We start from the raw sequence: 20,394 nt of genomic DNA, 5'->3' as shown, positions 1-20,394 counted from the left end.
GTGGAGTGCAACGAGAGAGAGGCGGGTCGTTATTGTGTTAGACTAGTTAACTGTAAGGTTGCAAGATTGGATCCCCCGAGCTGACAAGGTGAAAATCTGTCATTCTGCCCCTGAACGAGGCAGTTAACCCACCGTTCCTAGGCCGTCATTGAAAATAAGAATGTGTTCTTAACTTACTTGCCTAGTTAAATAAAGGTATACATTTTTTTAACGATTTCCGATTGTTATGAAAACTTGAAATCGGCCCTAATTAATCTGCCATTCCGATTAATCGGTCAACCTCTAGTTCCAACCCATGGTTTCTAATCTGTTTTGGTTTAGTTCCCCATGCAGCTGTGCAATGCCGAGCGTGTGCCTGTAGTACATGGGCATAGACAGCGCAGCACAGCTGGTAGGTCTTGAGTCCCAAAAAAAAGTTATATAAAGTTGGGAATGATACCATGTCATGTGTACAACATCTAAAGACTTATATCCCTATACTTGGAGTGTCTGTTTCTAAAAGGACATTTGGGGTAATTTTATTTTGTTTTTGTTCGTGTCTTTTGCATGCCCTGAGACTGAGCAATGAGGAAGTGAATTGCAGCTGCTATTCTCAAAAACAAGCCAAATCACTAAAGTGTGTAGACCCTATAACATGCCATTTACATAAAAAATGTAGCGCTTAAGAATGATAAGATTGTGTTGTGCAGGAGCAGGGTGACCATTTTGTGTGTGTATACAAAATGAACCAAGGTCTTTTTGGTCCAGGAACTTAGATCAGGATTTGCCACAAACGCTGTGGAACTTCAGTGAAAAGAGTCTTAAGCAGTGTTGGCATCATTTGCCCAACTGACGGCATATTTACACATATGTGATGCATAGTAAATTGTAGAAGGTATGGTTGGAGAAATGGCACTATAAAGCATTGACCAACCGAATAACATGGCAGGATTAGGCCAATGAACAGCTATTTGAATTAGGCCTAGTCTATGGTGAGCCAGTAGACTCAAGCTTGTAGTTTGTAATGTGAAATTCATTCCTGCCTTAAGTTGTTCCGTTTTTTAACTAAGGCTATGAAAGTTAAGTTTAACAACTGGGCAAGACTTGATGTAGGCTCATTGATTAAAATCCTATATTTCCCATTTTTATTGCGGTTTGGCAGGCCAGCATTACTGTAGTTGTTCAGTATTACTTGTGTAATTAAGCAATAGAGGCAAGACGAGCAACAAAGGGGTTACAGCTATATCTGAAAATAGGCCTGATATAAGTATATTTTAAAAGCGTTTAAGAAAGTGGAAGTATAGCACTGAAGTGCATTTATCAACAGACAGTCTGGCCAACCTGTACATTTTGGCATTATACTTAATCTTTGAGCCTTTGGGCCATAGCAAACTGGCAGGCTTCCCCTCAATGCTCCATATGATGCCAGTAGTGAGTGATGTAGCCCAGCCTTTGGCATGCACAGCAAACTATGGTAGGACATAACTAACGAAAACATTACCCTTTCTTCCTTCTCCGTATGTTACCTGTGGCACCTGTGGATCTACGTATTGGAACTATTTCAACGAACGTTTCCCTTGGACATGTCTTCTGCTGTTTATTTTGTCATGGCTCTCAAACAAAACCAACTCTCTTTCTACCCCCCCCCCCTTACTTCTCCCCTGAATATGGACTTGAACTGCGTGCCATCGCACTGCCTTCCCCTCAATCTGCTTCCTTGGTATGGTTGTTGATCCCTATAGCGCAACGAGCGGAACTTCCCTCAGGGAGGCCGGGGGGCAATGGGTCCTAACAACCAAGGGTTTGGCAGGGTCCGTGAGGAGTTTGATGGGCCTGCCAAGAAGCCCCGCTTTTAAATCTTTTCAGTGTCCCTCATAGCAGTGTTTTTGTGTAGGTTCTCTGAACATCTTCACATTGAGTCATTGTTATATTTAAGTTGAAAGTGTTCTTGCACTTTAGCCGGAGTACTCATTCATTTTATGGCAAGTTAGGTTTTTCTTTTTTTCTTTTGTATTTGTAGTGTGAAATTGATGAATTGGTCACCCTCAGTAATCACATAGCGCTATCCCACCTAATGTATAACTTTCTTTCCAGTTGTATCGTGCCCGTGTCGTAAATGGTGATAAGTGTAAACTTTTCTCACCTTTCTATGGCTGTGTTTTGTGCCATTTAAGATTTGAACTAAAAACATGTAACTTTACAATAAAGACCTAATTTGGTTCTTTCCAAACCTTCTTAAAGTTTATTTTAACCCAATTTTGAGTCGTTATCCTAAATAAGCCCAGCAAGAGTTGACAAGCCTTTTTCCCTAGATGTTTATTATGTTGGGCGCCGGGGGTGAACAGCAACTTTATAATGTAAATGATCACCATGTGAACTAAATGGAACAACATATGCATACTGGACAGTATTGATTAAGAAAGTTGACATTTTAGAGCACAATTAGGTCTAGTAGAAATTGTACTTTTGGGGCCCTATTTTGACAATGAAAATGAGCAGTGCTGGTGTCAAACGCGATTAATGCTACTAGAATAGTTTGTTTATAAAAATACCAGATTTTTAAAATTCCCTTTGACTTTTACGACTTAAATTAATGATTGTTTTAAAAGTATAATTTTTGTCTAGCTCTAAATGAAGTGTTATGGTTTTTGACAACTGTTCTGCTTTCTTTGCGTTGACAAAAAGGTAGTATGTTTGGCTCGTGTATTGTTCCCAAGTCGGCTACATATTATTGAACAGAGGTTGAAAGTCCTCTTAGACCACATTTAACATCTCAAAGCATTCATCCACTGTCTCTTGATATTGCATCATTCAATCTGTTTAATTGGAATGTATATCATACACGAATGTATGAAAACGATTTAAGAATGTTACCCTAAATAATTCCAGTTTCAGCCACTGTCTGACAGATGTTCTTAGGTCATAATTCAAATGGCCATGTTATTATGAGAAACAGGAACTGTGAGAGAAGTGGTACCCTTCAAGCTACCGTAGAACTTTTCAGCCTTCCACTTTGTCCATTTTATTTATGGCTCCTTCGCTGAATTTCTTTAGTGTCTTTCATAGCCTAAGTACTGATAAACCAACAGGGATGTGAACTGATTCATTCCAGTGACTATAGTCACTTTGAAGTTTCACATTAACAGATTGTTACAGCTAGGTCTGAAACATCATTAAAGGGATAGCTTGGGGTTTTAGCAATGAAGACCTTTATCATATTCCCCAGGGTCTGATTAATTTCTGCCTACCATTTTACTTCCATTAAGAATAAAGTTAGAGGTAGTTTTGTGAGCCAGTGCTAACTAGTGCTAGCTTAGTGCAAAGACGAATTCTTGAGGATGCTAGCTGTACCTGTACTTCCAGTCCTTGCGCTAAGCTAGTTAGCATTTCCTCCCAAAATGACCTCTTATACTGGACGCAGAGACTAACTTGTGACCACCATTTTACGTCTCACTGGGGAAGTATATAAAGAGCTTCATTGCTAAAACCCCAAGCTATCCCTTTTAGGATTAGGGCACATTGTTTAAAAACTGTCAACATTATCTTTCACGCATTTATGAAGATTTATGTTGAGATATGAAAACACCAGCCCCTTGCAATACATTTTCTTGATTTTTAAGACTGCTCGATTAGACTTCTAAATCTGTGAGACTTAAGACACAGCACACCAAAGGGTAGATATGTCAGCGATGTAAGCAACAACAAAAAAAAGATATATAATTACAAAGAAAGCTACAGAGAATGGAGAACATTGTCCGTGTAGTTACATTTTTATTTATTGAAGATCAAACTTGTGCTCCTACGAGATGTTTAAAAATAATCTCATCCATATTTTTTACATCGCTGTTGAAATTGCACTAGTCACTATGTACTTGAACTCAATAGGCTCTTAGAATTTTGTCAATTTCAAACAATTACAGCACAAAGATTGATTGTGGTTGTGCTCAATGTTACTCAAATGACTACAAACAGTTTATCAAAACAGTTGTCTAAACAAATCTGATTGGATACCTTAACACAAGTAATGTATACCATAAAACATTCAATGTTATTCCTGTATGTTTGTTTTGTGTACATTTCTTCTTTGACAGGTTTGGCCACTTTAAAGGTTGCAGTGTGTAAGGAGACATTTCTAAAACAAGAAGTCCTAGGCCTAACTGAGTTGCACTTAATACAGTTTACTCCCGTGACTTGTCTTACACAGACCAACCTGATGAAGAGTCTTGCCTTAGTGAAGAGTTTTCAGCAGTTTTCAGTAATGTAACAGGGATTCCAGTTGGTGAAATGGTTGTTTGATTAACAGAACAGTAAATAGCAACCCCCTGTGACTGAAATCGGAACTGACACCCCATCTAAAATTCTAACTGGGTGTTGTCAACGTGTCTAGGTGATTTGGAATACAATGAATGAAGCCAGTTTGCCAGAATGGCTGACTAACAAGAAGACTGGATCTGGCTGTGTTTCATAGGGTGTATGTTTCTAGGTGAACTTTTAGTCAGCTCTTCCTGGACTACTCACCATGTTGGTCAACTTGCTATAGTAATGTTGACCTACAGTCAACTCGGTGGGATGTAGGCCTAGAAGTAACAATGTACTGGGAAAGAAAGATCAGACTCATTTTAAAATAAAATTTCAACTCAATCTGTGGTGATCTTATGTTAACAAAGGCAATGACCACAGTTGCTTTGGGCTGTTTTTACAGGCAGCCCAATTCTGATATTTTCCCCACTAATTGCTCTTTCGACCAATCACATCAGATCTTTTCAGAGCTGATCTGATTGGTCAGAAGACTAATTAGTGGGTGATAAAGTTTAAGAATTGGGCTGCCTGCCTAAACTCAGCCATGTCATACTGTTTGCAGATGGAATCACAGATCAGGACACAAACTAATGGTTAAAATAAATGTAGCTAGCTTTGTTTATGCACCTGTAGTGGGAATGTAGATCACCCCTTAGTTAGTTTTATATATATATTTGTTGTCCTGGCTTTATATGGATTATTGAAGTACTCTGAAATAGTTGCCAGACTTGTATAACCGATGGAAGTCTATAGTAGAACTTCCCCTTATTCCCCGTCACCATTCAGCAGACTGAGGAGACCTGCGTACCTATAAGGAGTGAGAAGCTTGTCTTTGTCAAGTGTCTTGAGTGCATGGGCGTGCAGTAGCTGTGCAATAAAATCCAACAGCCAGCCTGCCCCATTCCACAGTAGAGGCTCCAAGTAAAGGCTCCGGCAGTTGGTTACGTTGAGGATGAGTAGTTCTGCAGAAGTCAGTGGACAGTAGAGCCTGGACTTGTGTGCAGCGAGAGGTATGCTTACAGAGCCACTGAAAAGGTAAGTGTTCCTGTTCATGATTTGTTTAAATGCCAAACATGTACTGCTCTAACTTCCTCTGTCACCTGACGTGATGTGACAGTACAGGGGTTCTGGCATCACACTTCTGAAAAATGGAATCACAGTGCAGTACTCATTCCTCCCTCCGTATGTGAACGTGTGGCAATGTGTTTTTAGCCTGTGCATTATCTGGTATTTTTCCTTCATTTCTGACTGAAGCTGGTCTCTGTATGAAACAAACTGTATATGGACTGCTGTGTCACTGGCTCAACAAATAGTGTGTGATACCCACAACTTGACTTTGGTTCAATCAACACAACTCCTTTTGTTGAGACTTCTTTCAAGCTGTAATGACAAGTGCAATGGGGGGGGGGGTGTTACTGGCAATAGTTTTTTTGACATTGAATTATCTGGTTCCTTGGCCCTGTAGAAGGGAATTTTGGTTGTTGGTGGGGATCTTTATTGTTGATCTTCACCTCCTGTTTAATCAAGTAATAGAGGAAGCAATTTGTGAAGCTTGTCCAATGTTTGCCTAATATTATAACATAATTTATTTTGCCTTTATTGCAAACCTTCGTAAATCATGTAGACCAAGGCCAAAATGTAGCCGCTAAGGTGTATCGTAGTACTCGAGCACAGGACTCTGACTCAAGTCGGACTAGTTATTTTCAATACAGAAACGATAGCTCGACTCAAGCAATATTCAGCACTAGACTTTTTGTGTGTGTGTCGAGGGATGTGAGAATCAAGTGGACTGGCTTTTTTTGGACGTCTACAGTGCAACACTGGCAAGTGATATTTGCCCAGTCGATTCAATGTTACGGCAAAGAAACTCCTTAAAGACCCCTAACAAGTAATTGTCAATGTATTTTATCAGCGCTTCAGACTTGCTATGTCCGAATACCCATACTAGCGTACTATGTGCTTAAACTGCATACTATTTAGCACGTACCTTTTAGTAATAAGTATGCCACAGTCGCAACGCAATAGTGGCTCGTGACTGGCTGAGTAGGTGGGACGGGGCCGAGTGCGGGTGGGTTTTTCCAGCCTGATAATAGCACATTTTTGATACATTTCTCATCTCTGAATAGGAATGGCGTAATATGCCTACTCAGGATGGTTATAGGCAGACTACCACATTCAACCTATACTATAAGCCTATACCATAAGTCTTAACATATTTTATAGTGAAACCAAAGGGCTGTGAGATCTATATACATGCAACAATTTAAATGATTTTACTGATGACATTTCATATAAGGAAATATTCTATTGAAATTCATTCAGCAATAATCTATGGATTTCACATGACTGGGCAGGGGTGCAGCCATGGGTGGCCCTGGGAGGACATAGACCCACACACTGGGGAGCCAGTCCCAGCCAATGCCCCCCTAAAAAATAAGCCCCCAACAAAAGGGCTTATTACAGAGAAATACTCCTGAGTTTTCTGCTCTCCGTGTGGCTGGTCTTAAACAATCCTGCATTCGAAGCCAGATGTGGAGGTCCTGGGCTGGTGTGGTTACACATGGTCTGCGGTTGTGAGGCCGGTTGGACGTACTGCAAATTTTTGACAACTACTTTGGAGGCAGTTTTTATGGTAAAGAAATGAACATTAAATTCTCTGGTGGACATCCCTGCCGTCATCAGCATGCCAATTGCACACTCCCTCAAGACTTGTGACATATGATAACTGCAGATTATATCGGGTGTACCCGTGTAAGGATCATGCTGTTTAATCATCTTGATATCCCACACCTGTCAGGTGGATGGATTATCTTGGCAAAGGATAAATGCTCACTAACAAGGATGTAAACACATCTGTGCACAAAATACTCAAACTTTAAGGAGAACAGAAACGGCTTTGCCTACATTTGAACACTGAGTCTTCCCAATTTAAGTAGCCTAGTTTTGTTTGACTACTTGACAAGAACTAGAGCCCATCTCTCGCAGTCCCCCTGTTTCATTGCATTCTGGAAGTGTGCATTGAATTCGACTAGATGAAGGGCAGAAAATGAGCGTAGTGTCCTGGCATTTAAACAATACTTGAAAATGAACACGCTGTAACATATTTTTGCGTACTGGTAATGCGACATGTGAGATTGCGTTTGCTATTTGTTTATTTTCGGTAGCTCATTCACATCTAATTGATCAGTTAATGTCAAAGCCAAAATGAGTATGACACCCTGGATTTAAAGTGCTCGATTTTCGAAATGTTACATACTATTAAACTTTATTTTTCTGCGTACTCATGCGGCCTACTGTTTAGGATGAAAGTATATTCGGTCATGTGGAGCAGTGAATTGTACTTGTATTTGGGCTCTTTCAGTCCTCTTACCTGCCTGTCTTGTCACATACAAGTAGCCAAGTTTTTTTGGGGGGGGGGGGGGTGTATGTGATCGGCAACCTCAAGTCCAGATTTTCTTGGTTGTGTGGTTCATCATTATGGGTTCTTAAACTTTTTCAGTTGCTCCCCTAGGTCATTTAGGAAGGTTTTAGTTTGACTTTTGTTACACCCAGCTTTCATTTATTTACTCTGAGATTGTAATGGAAATGGCAAACATGAGCTTTTTATTTTATACTTGACAACTGGGTAGGCTGGGAACAGCCTCTACTTTTGTAGAATGTGACTTTGGTGTATTGCTAAGATCAACTAGAACGTGTCATTTTCAAGCTTTAATCCACTGGGCTATTCTTGGGCCGTTGGACAGTTGTGGGACTGGGTTTGGGTCTATCTGGGTCATTCACAGCCTAGCTATTCATAAAGAGCACTTGGTCACTTCACTTAATACTATAGTGTGGCAACTACCATACACAAGAGGGCACTGTCTCTTTCTCTCTCCTGTACTTTGGAAAGACCTGTGACTCTGTCCAAAAATGGCAGCCTGTCCCCCCCCCCCCCACCCTCGTGTATTTTAGGGCTGACCCCATTTAGTCGATTGTTTGGTCGATAGACAATGTATGTTGACCGAGATTTCTTTGGTTGAGCAGCAGCAACAAAAAATAAGTTAATGGTGTACAAGACACCTGTCTGGTTCGTGCCTGTCTAAGTGGACAAATCCATTATGGAAGCCCTGTGGGGATGGCCCAGTCCATCACTCTCAGACATGTTCTACTGAAATTGTGTACTGTTAAGGACAATGGTGCAGCACTAAAATTAGATTTTTTTACTTGCGCTTTCTCCCTCGTTTGCAAGCGGTCGCTGTCAGCGCTTTTGAAATATCAGTCCTCCATTTTATTTAAATTATTTCACCTTTTTATTTAACCAGATAGGCCAGTTGAGAACAAGTTCTCATTTGCAACTGCAACCTGGCGAAGATAAAGCAAAGTGGTGCGACACACAAACAAGTTACACATGGAATAAACAAACGTACAGTCAATAACACAACAAAGTCTATATACGGTGTGTGCAAATGTTGAATTGCCGCCTTTTCCCAGACCATGTTGCTATGTGCATAATAGAAATGTTAAACGCATTGGTGTTGAGAGAAATGCAGCGGAGGCAGCAGCGGAGTTAAGTGACACAACAGCCCTTGCCATAATTGACTAGGAAAAGTGAGAGGAAATCCCAACTTAAATAGGTATTTAATCAATGGCCTAAATGTGCTATATATAAATTCTCTAAGCGGCCTCAAACGGTAGTGTTGTTACCTGTTTGAATAATAGCCTACTTATTCCCATGTAACCACGTGGAATAAACAACTTCACAAATTCGTCTTTTTATTCATTGCTATATGCTGTAATAAAGGCGTTACACTTTTTGTTAGAACAGCCGCTGATATTATTTATTTAGTGTGTACACTGTTCCATATGATCAGAAAGGATGTATAATAACCCCCGATCTTGATATTAGTATGATCATTATAATAAGTGATGTCATTATCATTAGGCTTAGTATAACAGCCTTGTATAACCAACATTGAGCAGTAAGGCCTAAGAGCGCATCCTGTTTAGTCTTATTTGTTCATGTCATCACACAGTGTACGAGTCATTCGGATTTTAAATGCAATGAAGCGTATAAAAAAAAATATATATATATTATAATAATAAAGCAACCGTTGAATAATTAGCCTAAACAGTAAATAAACCGCTCTATTGCTGCAATTGCATTCACAAATGCATGCGACTGTTTTTAGTCTTGCTGTAAAAGGCTTTACAAAAAATACTTTCTGGTATGCATATTTGGTTAGTGTTTACATTTTTCCAAACGGTCTGAAATGTTTGGAATCTAACCGCACCAGTTTGGCACACATAATATGCATATATATATATATATATATATATTCCTTTTCTTGATCTCCAAGATTTTCTACAACTATTCAGTTATTCCACATATGACTTCCCTTTTTCCTGAGCAACCAGTAAACATTCATGTTTTGACTTAATTTGTCAAATACTCTGCATCCATTTTGCTGTCACGTTAAGGAGTTAGTAGTTTCTAACCAATTTATTGATGTGATTATGATATTGTATAGGTCATGCCCAATTGGTCACGTGCATGCTATGCATAGGCCTACATGTGTCACGTAAGGAGAGCACGGGTTTAGGGATTGTTTTAACCTAAACATTTGGGTAACTGAACTTTTCATTCAGAAATAGCTCTAATTATGTTGCTGCTTCAGCAACACGGACGATAAACTGTTCTGTTTGTGGTCGCTGCAGCAGGGAGGAGGACACAACAGGTGCAAGTCAAACAAACACTGTCTTATATTTTATTTTTTTAGTGTGCAGCAGGTCTGAGCCCTGCCCGGCACAAATCAATTGTGGTCGGAGTCCCTCTAGTCATTTGTCGGAATTATTTCATCCAACAGTGTGCTTAAAGCATCAGACAAGCTCCGTGCATATAGTTGATTTGATTAAAACACACAATGTCTATATATGGGAAAATATACTTTTTTTTCCCATTTTGACCTATTGATTAGTCGAAAGAACAGACTACTCTCAGTCGACCTATATATATATTTTTTGTTGGACAGACCTAGTGCATTTCATGCTTCAAGGTATCATCAATCCTCCTGTCTTATATCAGTGACATTCTCAAGCCAGTGACCAGCCAGCCAATTATAAAGGGTTCAGTTCACAAGGACTGTGCCAACCTCCTTGGTGTAGCAGTTTGTATGTAAACGGTGTCTCATGCAGCAAACTTAGTGTTGGTTATCTTGGACTGTACGCGTCTTGTGTAGAGAACTACCATGAGCAGTGAAATCAGCCCTAGGGCTGTCTAGTGTGTCTGTCTGCACTGTGATCCATTTCCCCTCGGGAGTTTCCTCTTTGAGTGGCCAGTCTACTTCTCCGTATCCCCTTCAGAGTGTGATGCCAGAACTACCCTCCAGGGCCTCTACTGGAAAGGGCAATGCCTTTTCCAAACTCGTTCTGCAAGATCGACGTCGCAAATGCCCATCATGATGTATAAGGTGAAAGCGTCTTCATAGGTGCAACTCCTGACGTTTTGGGGGGTTTGCTATAACAATACTTTTCCAGTGTCAACCAAGTCAAGCTTACCTTGCTTTGTAACTGTTTTCAGTCCTCATGTTTTTGCATGATTGGTGTCATGGCTCTTATGCATTTGCCTGTTCCCTCTGGAGTTAATAAATGTTGCTATAAAGTGACGTAGCCTACATACCTAACTACAGTGGGGAGAACAAGTATTTGATACACTGCTGATTCTGCAGGTTTTCCTACTTACAAAGCATGTAGAGTTCTGTAATTTGTATCATACGTTCACTTCAACTGTGAGAGACGGAATCTAAAACAAAAATCCAGAAAATCACATTGTATGATTTTTAAGTAATTAATTTGCATTTTACTGCATGACATTAGTATTTGATACATCAGAAAAGCAGAACTTTAATATTTGGTACAGAAACCTTTGTTTGCAATTACAGAGATCATACGTTTCCTGTAGTTCTTGACCAGGTTTTCACACACTGCAGCAGGGATTTTGGCCCACTCCGCCATATAGACCTTCTCCAGATCCTTCGGGTTTCGGGGCTGTCGCTGGGCAATACGGACGTTCAGCTCCCTCCAAAGATGTTCTATTGGGTTCAGGTCTGGAGACTGGCTAGGCATCTCCAGGACCTTGAGATGCTTCTTACGGAGCCACTCCTTAGTTGCCCTGGCTGTGTGTTTCGCTTCCACGACCCATCTTCAATGCTCTTACTGAGGGAGGGAGGTTGTTGGCGAAGATCTCGCGATACATGGCCCCATCCATCCTCCCCTCAATACGGTGCAGTCGTCCTGTCCCCTTTGCAGAAAAGCATCCCCAAAGAATGATGTTTCCACCTCCATGCTTCACGGTTGGGATGGTGTTCTTGGGGTTGTACTCATCCTACTTCCTCCAAACACGGCGAGTGAGTTTAGACCCAAAAGCTCTATTTTTGTCTCATCAGACCACATGACCTTCTTTCCTCTGGATCATCCAGATGGTCATTGGCAAACTTCAGGCCTGGACATGCGCTGGCTTGAGCAGGGGAACCTTGTGTGCGCTGCAGTATTTTAATCCATGACGGCGTAGTGTGTTACTAATGGTTTTCTATGAGACTGTGGTCCCAGCTCTATTCAGGACATTGACCAGGTCCTGCCGTGTAGTTCTGGGCTGATCCCTCACCTTCCTCATGATCATTGATGGCCCACGAGGTGAGATCTTGCATGGAGCCCCAGACTGAGGGTGATTGACTGTCATCTTGAACGTCTTCCATTTTCTAATAATTGCGCCAACAGTTGTTGCCTTCTCACCAAGCTGCTTGCCTATTCTCCTGTAGCACATCCCAGCCTTGCGCAGGTCTACAATTTTATCCCTGATGTCCTTACACAACTCTCTGGTCTTGGCCATTGTGGAGAGTTTGGAGTCTGAGTGTGTGGACAGGCGTCTTTTATACAGGTAGCGAGTTCAAACAGGTGCAGTTAATACAGGTTATGAGTGGAGAACAGGAGGGCTTCTTAAAGAAAAACTAACAGGTCTGTGAGAGCTGGAATTCTTACTGGTTGGTAGGTGATCAAATACTTATGTCATGCAATAAAATGCAAATGAATTGCTTAAAAATGTGATTTTCTGGATTTTTGTTTTAGATTCAATCTCTCACAGTTGAAGTGTACCTATGGTATAAAAAAAAATAGACCTACATGGTTTGTAAGTAGGAAACACTGCCGATTTTGCAGGTTATCAAATACTTGTTCTCCCCACTATGTCAAAATTTACTTTAAGAAAAATTGTAATGTCTGACATTAATTGGCACAAGTTCTTTTAACATTTTTAAACATTCTGTCATTTACATCTAGTGCATGCATGTACTGTAGGTTTTGTAATTTAAATTCCAAAAAGCCTAATCCACTTTCAAGTCCTCTACATCCCTGTAGTTTAGCACTCATATCTACAGTTATTTGTGTACTAGTGTCTTAGGATACATTTTCAAAATTCATAGCTTTGAGCTCATTGTTTCTCTCTTACTGCAGGGGCCTCGAGTGATTGTAGGAGGCTGAGGAGCTGCTCCTGGTTTAACATATGGTAAGCTACCTGCAGAGGGGCTAGATGGAAGCCTTTTAGTCATTGCACCAAAGGGCACTAGTCTGAATTGATGTAATGTTGCTAAGACATTGTTTACCTTTTTGAAGCCTTAAATCTCTTAAGTGCTCATATTAAACAAATGGAAATGTTTTTGTGGGGATTGTCAAGATTTCATTTTTGGGGGAGGGAGAGCATGCAATCCTGGACCCCCCCCCCTGATTTTTGACAATGTTGCTTCATTCTTAGTGGAAGTTGTTGACTTATGTTTTTATTTTGTTGCAGGTTAACTGAATAGACTGATGTCTGTTCAAACCTGTGCAGGGGCGCCTCTGGTCCATCCTAAAACAAGGATGTGGTCTATCCTAAAGCAAGGAAATGGATCTGCAGGTTGGTTGAACTATTCTCAAACACATTAGTTTAAATAGTGTGGTTGCTTGTTCCTGAATGGCGCAGTGGTCAAAAGCACTGCACCGCAGTGCTGAGGCACCACTACAGCCTGAGGTTTGATCACATGCTGTGTCACAACCGGCTGTGACCGGGAGCCCCATAGGACTGCGCACAATTGGCCCAGCGCTGTCCGTGGTAGGGGAGGGTTTGGATGGTGGGGTTCTCCTTGACTCATCGTGCTCTAGTGACAAGCTGACTCTGGTTTTCAGTCTAACAGTTTTTCCTCCCACACATTGAGGCTGACATCTGGGTTAAGCGAGCAGTGTGGTAAGTAGGGGGCCGGGCGGGTCATGTCTCGGAGGACGCATGACTCGACCTTTGCCTCCGAGCCCATTGAGAAGTAGCAGAGATGAGCCAAGGTAATTCGGGGAGAAAACTGGGTTAAACATTTTATTTTTTATTTTTGCTTGTGGCCATGGACGGGCCTGATTTGATGTTTGTCGATCATTTCCAATGGATGACGTTATTTGTATCGACTCAATAAATGTTTCATATTTTTTTCTCCCATAAGAACCAGGCAGAAGTGAAGTGTGACGACGCCCCAGCATCCAACCAGCAGAAAAGCTAGAAGTTCAACAGGAGACTTTAAATACAATTTTTTTATTTTCTGCACAAAATTGCAATAAAAGGTTAAACTTGGAGATTTGTCCAGTTTTTTTTGTTTTGATTAAACCTGTAATTGTCCTAGTGCATCTCTAGAGAACTGGCAACTATCCACAGGGATGGTATGGCTATCTAATAGCACTGGTAACACTTCATTTTATGGCACGGTTTCCACTGGAGTTTACCACACAAATTCAATATTCTTACAATTCAACACAATTGGTACTAAATTGTGCCTAGTGGCGCTTGTTAAATTACCATAAATCAGGTGCCATTGAGTGTCAATGTAAAATAAGGGGAATACCAGAGGCAGTACTTTATCTCATTCAACAGTTGAATAGAACTGATTGAACTTAAATGTGCAGGTTTAACATGGAAGTCCTCCTACCATTATCAACAAGTATGAAAGTTAACATGTTTATTGTTCTGCCATGAATATATTTCGGTATACCTATTTAGCTTGTTCTAAAGTGTGTGTGTGTGTCTCAGCTTTTAAACTCGCTGAGACACTCCTATTCTGACCTGTCTCGGAAGCCTCTTGTCCGGTTACAATTAAGGGCAAGGTACAATGTTTCCATGTGCTGGATCACGCTTGTATCCTGTGGGTTGGCTGTCACTGCTGGAGATGGTCCAGCGAAAGGGGCACCGTGCTGGAAGCTGAAACCGAGGAAACAGAAGGCATGGAGAATGTGTGCCTGAAATTTCCCCAAAGCCCATGCGCTAGAAATGATTTGAACGTTATCATTTACGGTAGACATTTCAAGATGATCGAAGAAATGTTCTCGGTATATCTCACGAAGACCTGTTCTGATGTTGTTGCTTTCGTAAAGCTCAACTACACTAAGAGCTGGAAATATTAATCATTCTTACATGGGGCGTTTAGAAAGTATTCAGAACTCTTTCTCCACATTTTAGAATACGGCTTAATGTATTTAAATTATGTAAATAAGGTATTACTGAATATTTTTAATACATTTGCTCAAATGTCTGAACCTGTTTTCACTTTGTCATGAGGTTGTGTGTCGATTGAGGATTGCTTTTTTTATTTAATACATTTTAGAATTAAGGCTTTAACGTAACAATGTGGAAAAAGAGGCGTCTGATTACTTCCTGAATGCGCTGCATAACCATTTAATTTAAAGAACCCAAAAGCAGGTGTTTAGGACTCTGCTTCATGTTGAATCGGAATAACACTTAATTTGTCAATGCTCCGACTTGAATGCTTTCAAGTTTCTAAAATCTGAACAAAAACATTTATTGGAAAAATAATAGGTATTTCTATCACGCTGCCCTACAATTTTTGACTACTTTCAAGTTTGAATAGCGATTAAGTATGGCGCACACATACACTATTGCTCCCCACACACTTTTTTGTTGCTTAATATACACAAAGTTATGAGTGGATCATCAGATCCTTCTGCAGCCCAGTACCCAGTTTCACAATAGACTATTTAATCTTATGAATATATAAAGTAGGTGGCGTCCACCTGGGCTGCCTCATCGATGCATCTTTAATGGGCATGAATTATTGATCAGCCTCACCTGGCTGCATGCACCCCCGGGTGCGCCAGTGCGCACACAGATGGGCTTGTGCAGTCTGCTGTTTCTGGGGGAGACATGAGCACCGCAGGAGCCGGTCCTGGCCTCAGCCTGGACAGCGGTAGGCTGTGGCACTGGAGAGCCATGCAAAGGAGCAGAGCTCTTGTCCGAACCTACCTCAAGTCCAACTCTGTGCTCGTACTGCCTCAGCCCAATGGAACACGACAAAGGGACAGTGTCCGACTGCCTTCCCTAGCTACCTTTAAAGCCTCGCACAGGCAGACAACCACGACTCCACTCAGGTAAGCTGATACTCATACTAGGACCAGCCTGGGGCCCATGCAACCAGCAGCTTGGCTGCTGAATGCATTATTGTTATTGGAGGACTTAATTGCGTAAGTGTTTGCAAACCAGATATAATGGAGGACCTCTATAAATTAGTTTTGTGCTGTATTCTTATTGGTGCAATTTTCAAAATATATATTGTGTAAGAATCCTTCGTAATAAACTATTGCCTATGTATGTGAAATATATCCTGATATTGATTCATCATACAGTGAATTGATTAGATAATGAGGAAAGGAAAGATTATTTCCTGAATTGTCTGGAAATTGTATTTAATTGCCCAGATTTAACTTCTGTAGGCAAATAGTATAGTTCCCAACAATTAGTTATCAAATTAGGTAATATATACACAACATGTTTTGATAACAGAAGTCTTTCTCTATAAATCTCAGGTGTACGAGGATATATTTCTGTTTGGGACGCTGTGTAACTACAATGTAGTGCAAGAACAATTCTGAGTTTGTGTCTTGGAGGATTGGAGGAGAAACCTGAGTGAGGCACTAAAACCCCTCACGACTGGGAACACTCCCCCTGATACCACACCGCTGCAGTCAGTTAGAATGCAGATTTTGAATAACAAAAAAATGATTAAATTCACCCCCTGTCAAAGGAAGCTGTTGACCAGTAATTGTTGACATTCATACTGTACATCTGTTATTTTCATTGAGGAAGTACAGTATCGAGTCTCATTGAAAGAGACCGTGTAGGACTAAAATGCTTGCTTGAACGCAATTGTTTTGTTTCTGTTTAGGCCCTTGATACGCAAATAATTACAGGAAGTTTAAAGTGTGTGTCGTGGAAATTTCCTCTATTTACCAAATCATGGGAGCAAACCACACACACAAGTCAGAGTTAGTTATCAAAGTCCATCTTTAATTATATCAGCTCTATCACAATCCGGTGACTCTCAGATAAATTCAGTGTCTCTCAATGAATTCTCTGAGAGCCCCCCTACAATGCAACTGAGATCCTTTAATAGCAAAGAACACACATAGTCAGACAGCATAGACATAATAAATAATTCAGCTTTGTCTCCTTACTCAAACCCCAGAACCATAAACCAATCCTCCATATCAACAGGCATATATCAAATCCATCCTATCTTGACAAGATCACAGAGACACACTGACTGGTACACAGACATTGTGGAGCCAAGAGATATGTTTACACATGATGATACTTTGACCTCTCCCCTCTCTGCGGCCCATGCAACTTAGTCTTGACATAGAACAGATACTGCAACCCTGCCACAGTATTATACAAAAATACCATTCTGATGAGAAGTAACTTACACACATTTGATGAATATAAAACATCTTACATCTTACCAACAAATTCTGAATCTCCCATGACGTGTCAACATTTCATATCATTTCACACCTTCACAGTGTCTATCTTTGCCACTATCCCACCTCCACCTGTCTGATTCCTCTCCACACAGCATTAGCGAGCCCTCCCTCTTCACCCCGGGAGAACGAGCCGTGTTCGATGGTTTTTCCCCTAACCGCCGCCCTCTGCGGAAACGACCACTGCCTCTCTGCAAGTCCTGTGACACAATAGTAGGAAAGAACCTGAACCAGAGCAACAGACCAGTGTACAGCCACTTCTCCTACCCCATCAGACCCAACCCAAAGCTGGGGAAGCCCAGATCACAAAGTCTGACCCTGGCCAAGGAGCAAGGCGAGCTCCGTCCTCCTGTGATGCAGCACTGCCATTCGTCACACTGGGAGGGTCTAACAGTGAGAGGAAAGCCCTGCCTGAGCCTCCCCAGCCAATCTTCGCCTCCCGCCGCTTCTATGCCAGCACGCACACAGCTTCACATATTCTTGCCCACGGAAGGAGTTGGAGGGAGGGAGGAGGGGGACAGTGAATCTGTGGATGAAGGGTTTATGGACGAGCTGGATAGTAAGATCACTTCCCTAAAACTCCAGCAGGGGAAGGCCAAGATTCACACACACCCTGATAAGGTCCCTGGAAAAATAAAGTGACTTTCCTCAACCCACTGAGCAAGTTGACTGGGTTTCACGTTTTACGAACAACAGGTCTTAAATGATGACTGCTCAGTTATCTGTAGGTTTAAAAGGCTCCAAAGTATTGTGATGGGAACACTAGTCCTTTTTTTGTGAAATGTGTCAGCTCAGAATAGAGGGATTCTAAAAATGCATGAAGCCCTCCACTGGTATTTTGTCACAGAAGAATAAATAAATCCAACAACTTCTATGTTTTTTATGTGCAGTACCTGTAAATACTTGTTAGTTATGCATATTCCTTCAATGAATCTATTCTATAAGAATATTAAAAGGTACAATATGTAAGGTTTCCTGTTGTTCAATAGCAGTTTCAATAAATTATATATGCAGTTGTTCTTGGGGAATATTACAGTGCCTATAGAAAGTCTACACTCCCATTGAACTTGCTTTTACATTTTGCTGCATTAAAATTCAATCTAAAAGGCGATTTAATTCAATGTTTTTACCACAGAGCAAAACAACATACTCCACATTTTCAAAGTGAAAGCAATTTGTAGAAAAAAAACTGTAAAGATCAAAATAAATATTAATGGAAAAGGAAATATGTCAGAGGAAAACCTGCCTCAGTATTCTGATCACCTAACCCTGCGATATAGTTTTATTTTTCAGTGAGACAATTGCAAAATTTCAATGGCAAGCACACACCAGAATGGCTTTCCTAGAGGTGTTGAGTGGTCTAGTCTCAGTCCTGACTTAAAGAAGCTACTGGAGAAGGGGTTGAGAGAGCCTCCTCATGTTGGCTAACGTTGTGGAAACAGGGTTTTCATTAATGAGCAGGAGCAGAAGTTGTCAGAATATCTCTTGAGGGTAGCTGATTTATATTATGGATTGTCTCCCCATGAGGTAAGCACTTGATAGGAATTAGTGAGTAGTCAGTCATTGCTAAGTTAGCAGTTAATGTTGGTGGAAATTAAGGTCAAGGGAGGGAGTACTCATGTAAATTATTAATGTAAAGTATTAACTGGGGGAAGTATTTAACATTTTATTCTATTGTTACAGGTCAGAAAATTTGCATACCAACTCGCTGTACAATCTGGTTGCAAGCATTCTCAGTCATGGGATGAGACCTCTATGGTGGGAGCAGACTGGTTCTTGTCTTACCTAAAGCGGCACCCTACTCTCTCCATTAGGAGTGCTGAAGCAACTAGTCTGTCACGGGCCAGAACAAAACAAATGTGGTACAGTTTGTCTGCAAACTTAGAGGTGCTAAATAAATACAGCTTTGATGACAATGACATATCGAATGATGACGAGACAGGAAGAACCACAGTACAAACACCTGACATGCTGACCAGACCGCATGAGTGCGACTGGAGTGTGGATCTCAGTTCATCTTTCAATCACTCACGTGGGTGTATGCTCCTAAAAACCAATGAGGAGATGGGACATGGGTATATGTTCCTAAAAACCAATGAGGAGATTTCAGAGGCAGGACTTGCAGCAGTTGAGCGTCACAAATAGAACCAAGTTCTATTTTAGAACCCGGCTACGCAGACGCTTGCGAGCAGTGTGGTTAGCATGTGAGTGGTTGCAAAACAAGGGATGTTGCAGGCTAGATGTTGATCTGATCAAGTTTATGATAGCCATAACTGAGTCCTTGGTGTTTTTTAACTTGCTGCTGAGTTGAAGCCAATCTTCGGGATTGGTGTCCAGAGCTAATGTAGGCTAATGCGAATAGCATGAGGTTGTAAGTAACAAGAACATTTCCCAGGACATAGACATATCTGATATTGGCAGAAAGCTTAAATTCTTGTTAATCTAACTGCACTGTCCAATTTACAGTAGCTATTACAGTGAAATAATACCATGCTATTGTTTGAGGAGAGTGCACAATTTTGAACATGAAACATTTTTAATAAACAAATTACGTACATTTGGGCAGTCTTGATACAACATTTTGAACAGAAATGTAGTGGTTCGTTGGGTCAGTCTAAAAGTTTGCACATACACTTTCATTTCAAAGATGATGGTACAAAAAATACAAAAGAATGGTTGATTTTTTTCTTTGTATATCTTTTACCAGATCTATTGTGTTATATTATACTACATTCCTTTCACGTTTCCATAAACTTCAAAGTGTTTCCTTTGAAATGGTACCAATAATATGTATATCTTTGCTTCAGGGCCTGAGCTACGGACAGTTAGATTTAGGTATGTCATTTTAGACGAAAATTGAAAAAAAGTGGTTAATTATTTTTATTTATTTTACTAGGCAAGTCAGTTAAGAACAGATTCTTATTTTCAATGACGGCCTAGGAACAGTGGGTTAACTGCCTGTTCAGGGGCAGAACGACAGATTTGTACCTTGTCAGCTCGGGGATATGAACTTGCAACCTTTCGGTTACTAATCCAATGCTCTAACCACTAGGATACCCTGCCGCCCCAAATCTTAAATTAAACTTGATCTGAAAATGTGGTCGGAGGATGTGACGCAATTTTCATAGCCTCCGGAGGTATGCAGAGGCCAAATCAGCTCTATACCACATCGCAGTGCTCCTCTCAAATGTTGTAATAATGTGGAGGGCTCCGTATAGCTCCGCATTGACATGACTGGCGTGGTACATCCGTATAAACGCAAGTATGAAAGGTCTGACGTCTGCTAAGGCACCATCAACA

At 40.9% G+C, this 20,394-nt stretch overlaps 2 protein-coding genes across 3 annotated transcripts in view; both read left to right on the top strand.

Annotated features, from left to right (window-relative positions):
• The window catches only part of LOC109907580 (splicing factor, proline- and glutamine-rich), a 29,006-nt gene extending 15,106 nt beyond the window's left edge, over positions 1 to 13,900 (top strand). Inside the window, exons 10-12 of one of the 2 annotated variants that reach the window (XM_020505630.2) lie at positions 1,722 to 12,814; positions 13,097 to 13,201; positions 13,773 to 13,900. In XM_020505630.2, the coding sequence (XP_020361219.1) occupies positions 1,722 to 1,835 (114 nt within the window). In that variant the 3' untranslated portion in view covers positions 1,836 to 12,814; positions 13,097 to 13,201; positions 13,773 to 13,900. The remainder of the gene's footprint in view (positions 1 to 1,721; positions 12,815 to 13,096; positions 13,202 to 13,772) is intronic. The other variant, XM_031793743.1, reaches the window with a different exon arrangement.
• A 1,508-nt stretch (positions 13,901 to 15,408) lies between these two features.
• On the top strand, positions 15,409 to 18,184 carry LOC116354398 (uncharacterized). The gene is made up of 2 exons (XM_031793742.1): positions 15,409 to 15,705; positions 17,190 to 18,184. Exons 1-2 carry the CDS (start codon positions 15,482 to 15,484, stop codon positions 17,734 to 17,736), a joined length of 771 nt encoding a protein of 256 aa, XP_031649602.1. The 5' UTR covers positions 15,409 to 15,481; the 3' UTR covers positions 17,737 to 18,184.
• Positions 18,185 to 20,394: the final 2,210 nt, after the last annotated feature.

The sequence above is a fragment of the Oncorhynchus kisutch genome, linkage group LG17 (genome assembly GCF_002021735.2).
Source record: "Oncorhynchus kisutch isolate 150728-3 linkage group LG17, Okis_V2, whole genome shotgun sequence".
NCBI classification, from domain to species: Eukaryota; Metazoa; Chordata; class Actinopteri; order Salmoniformes; family Salmonidae; genus Oncorhynchus; species Oncorhynchus kisutch.
This window is presented reverse-complemented; position numbering and strand designations above follow the sequence as displayed.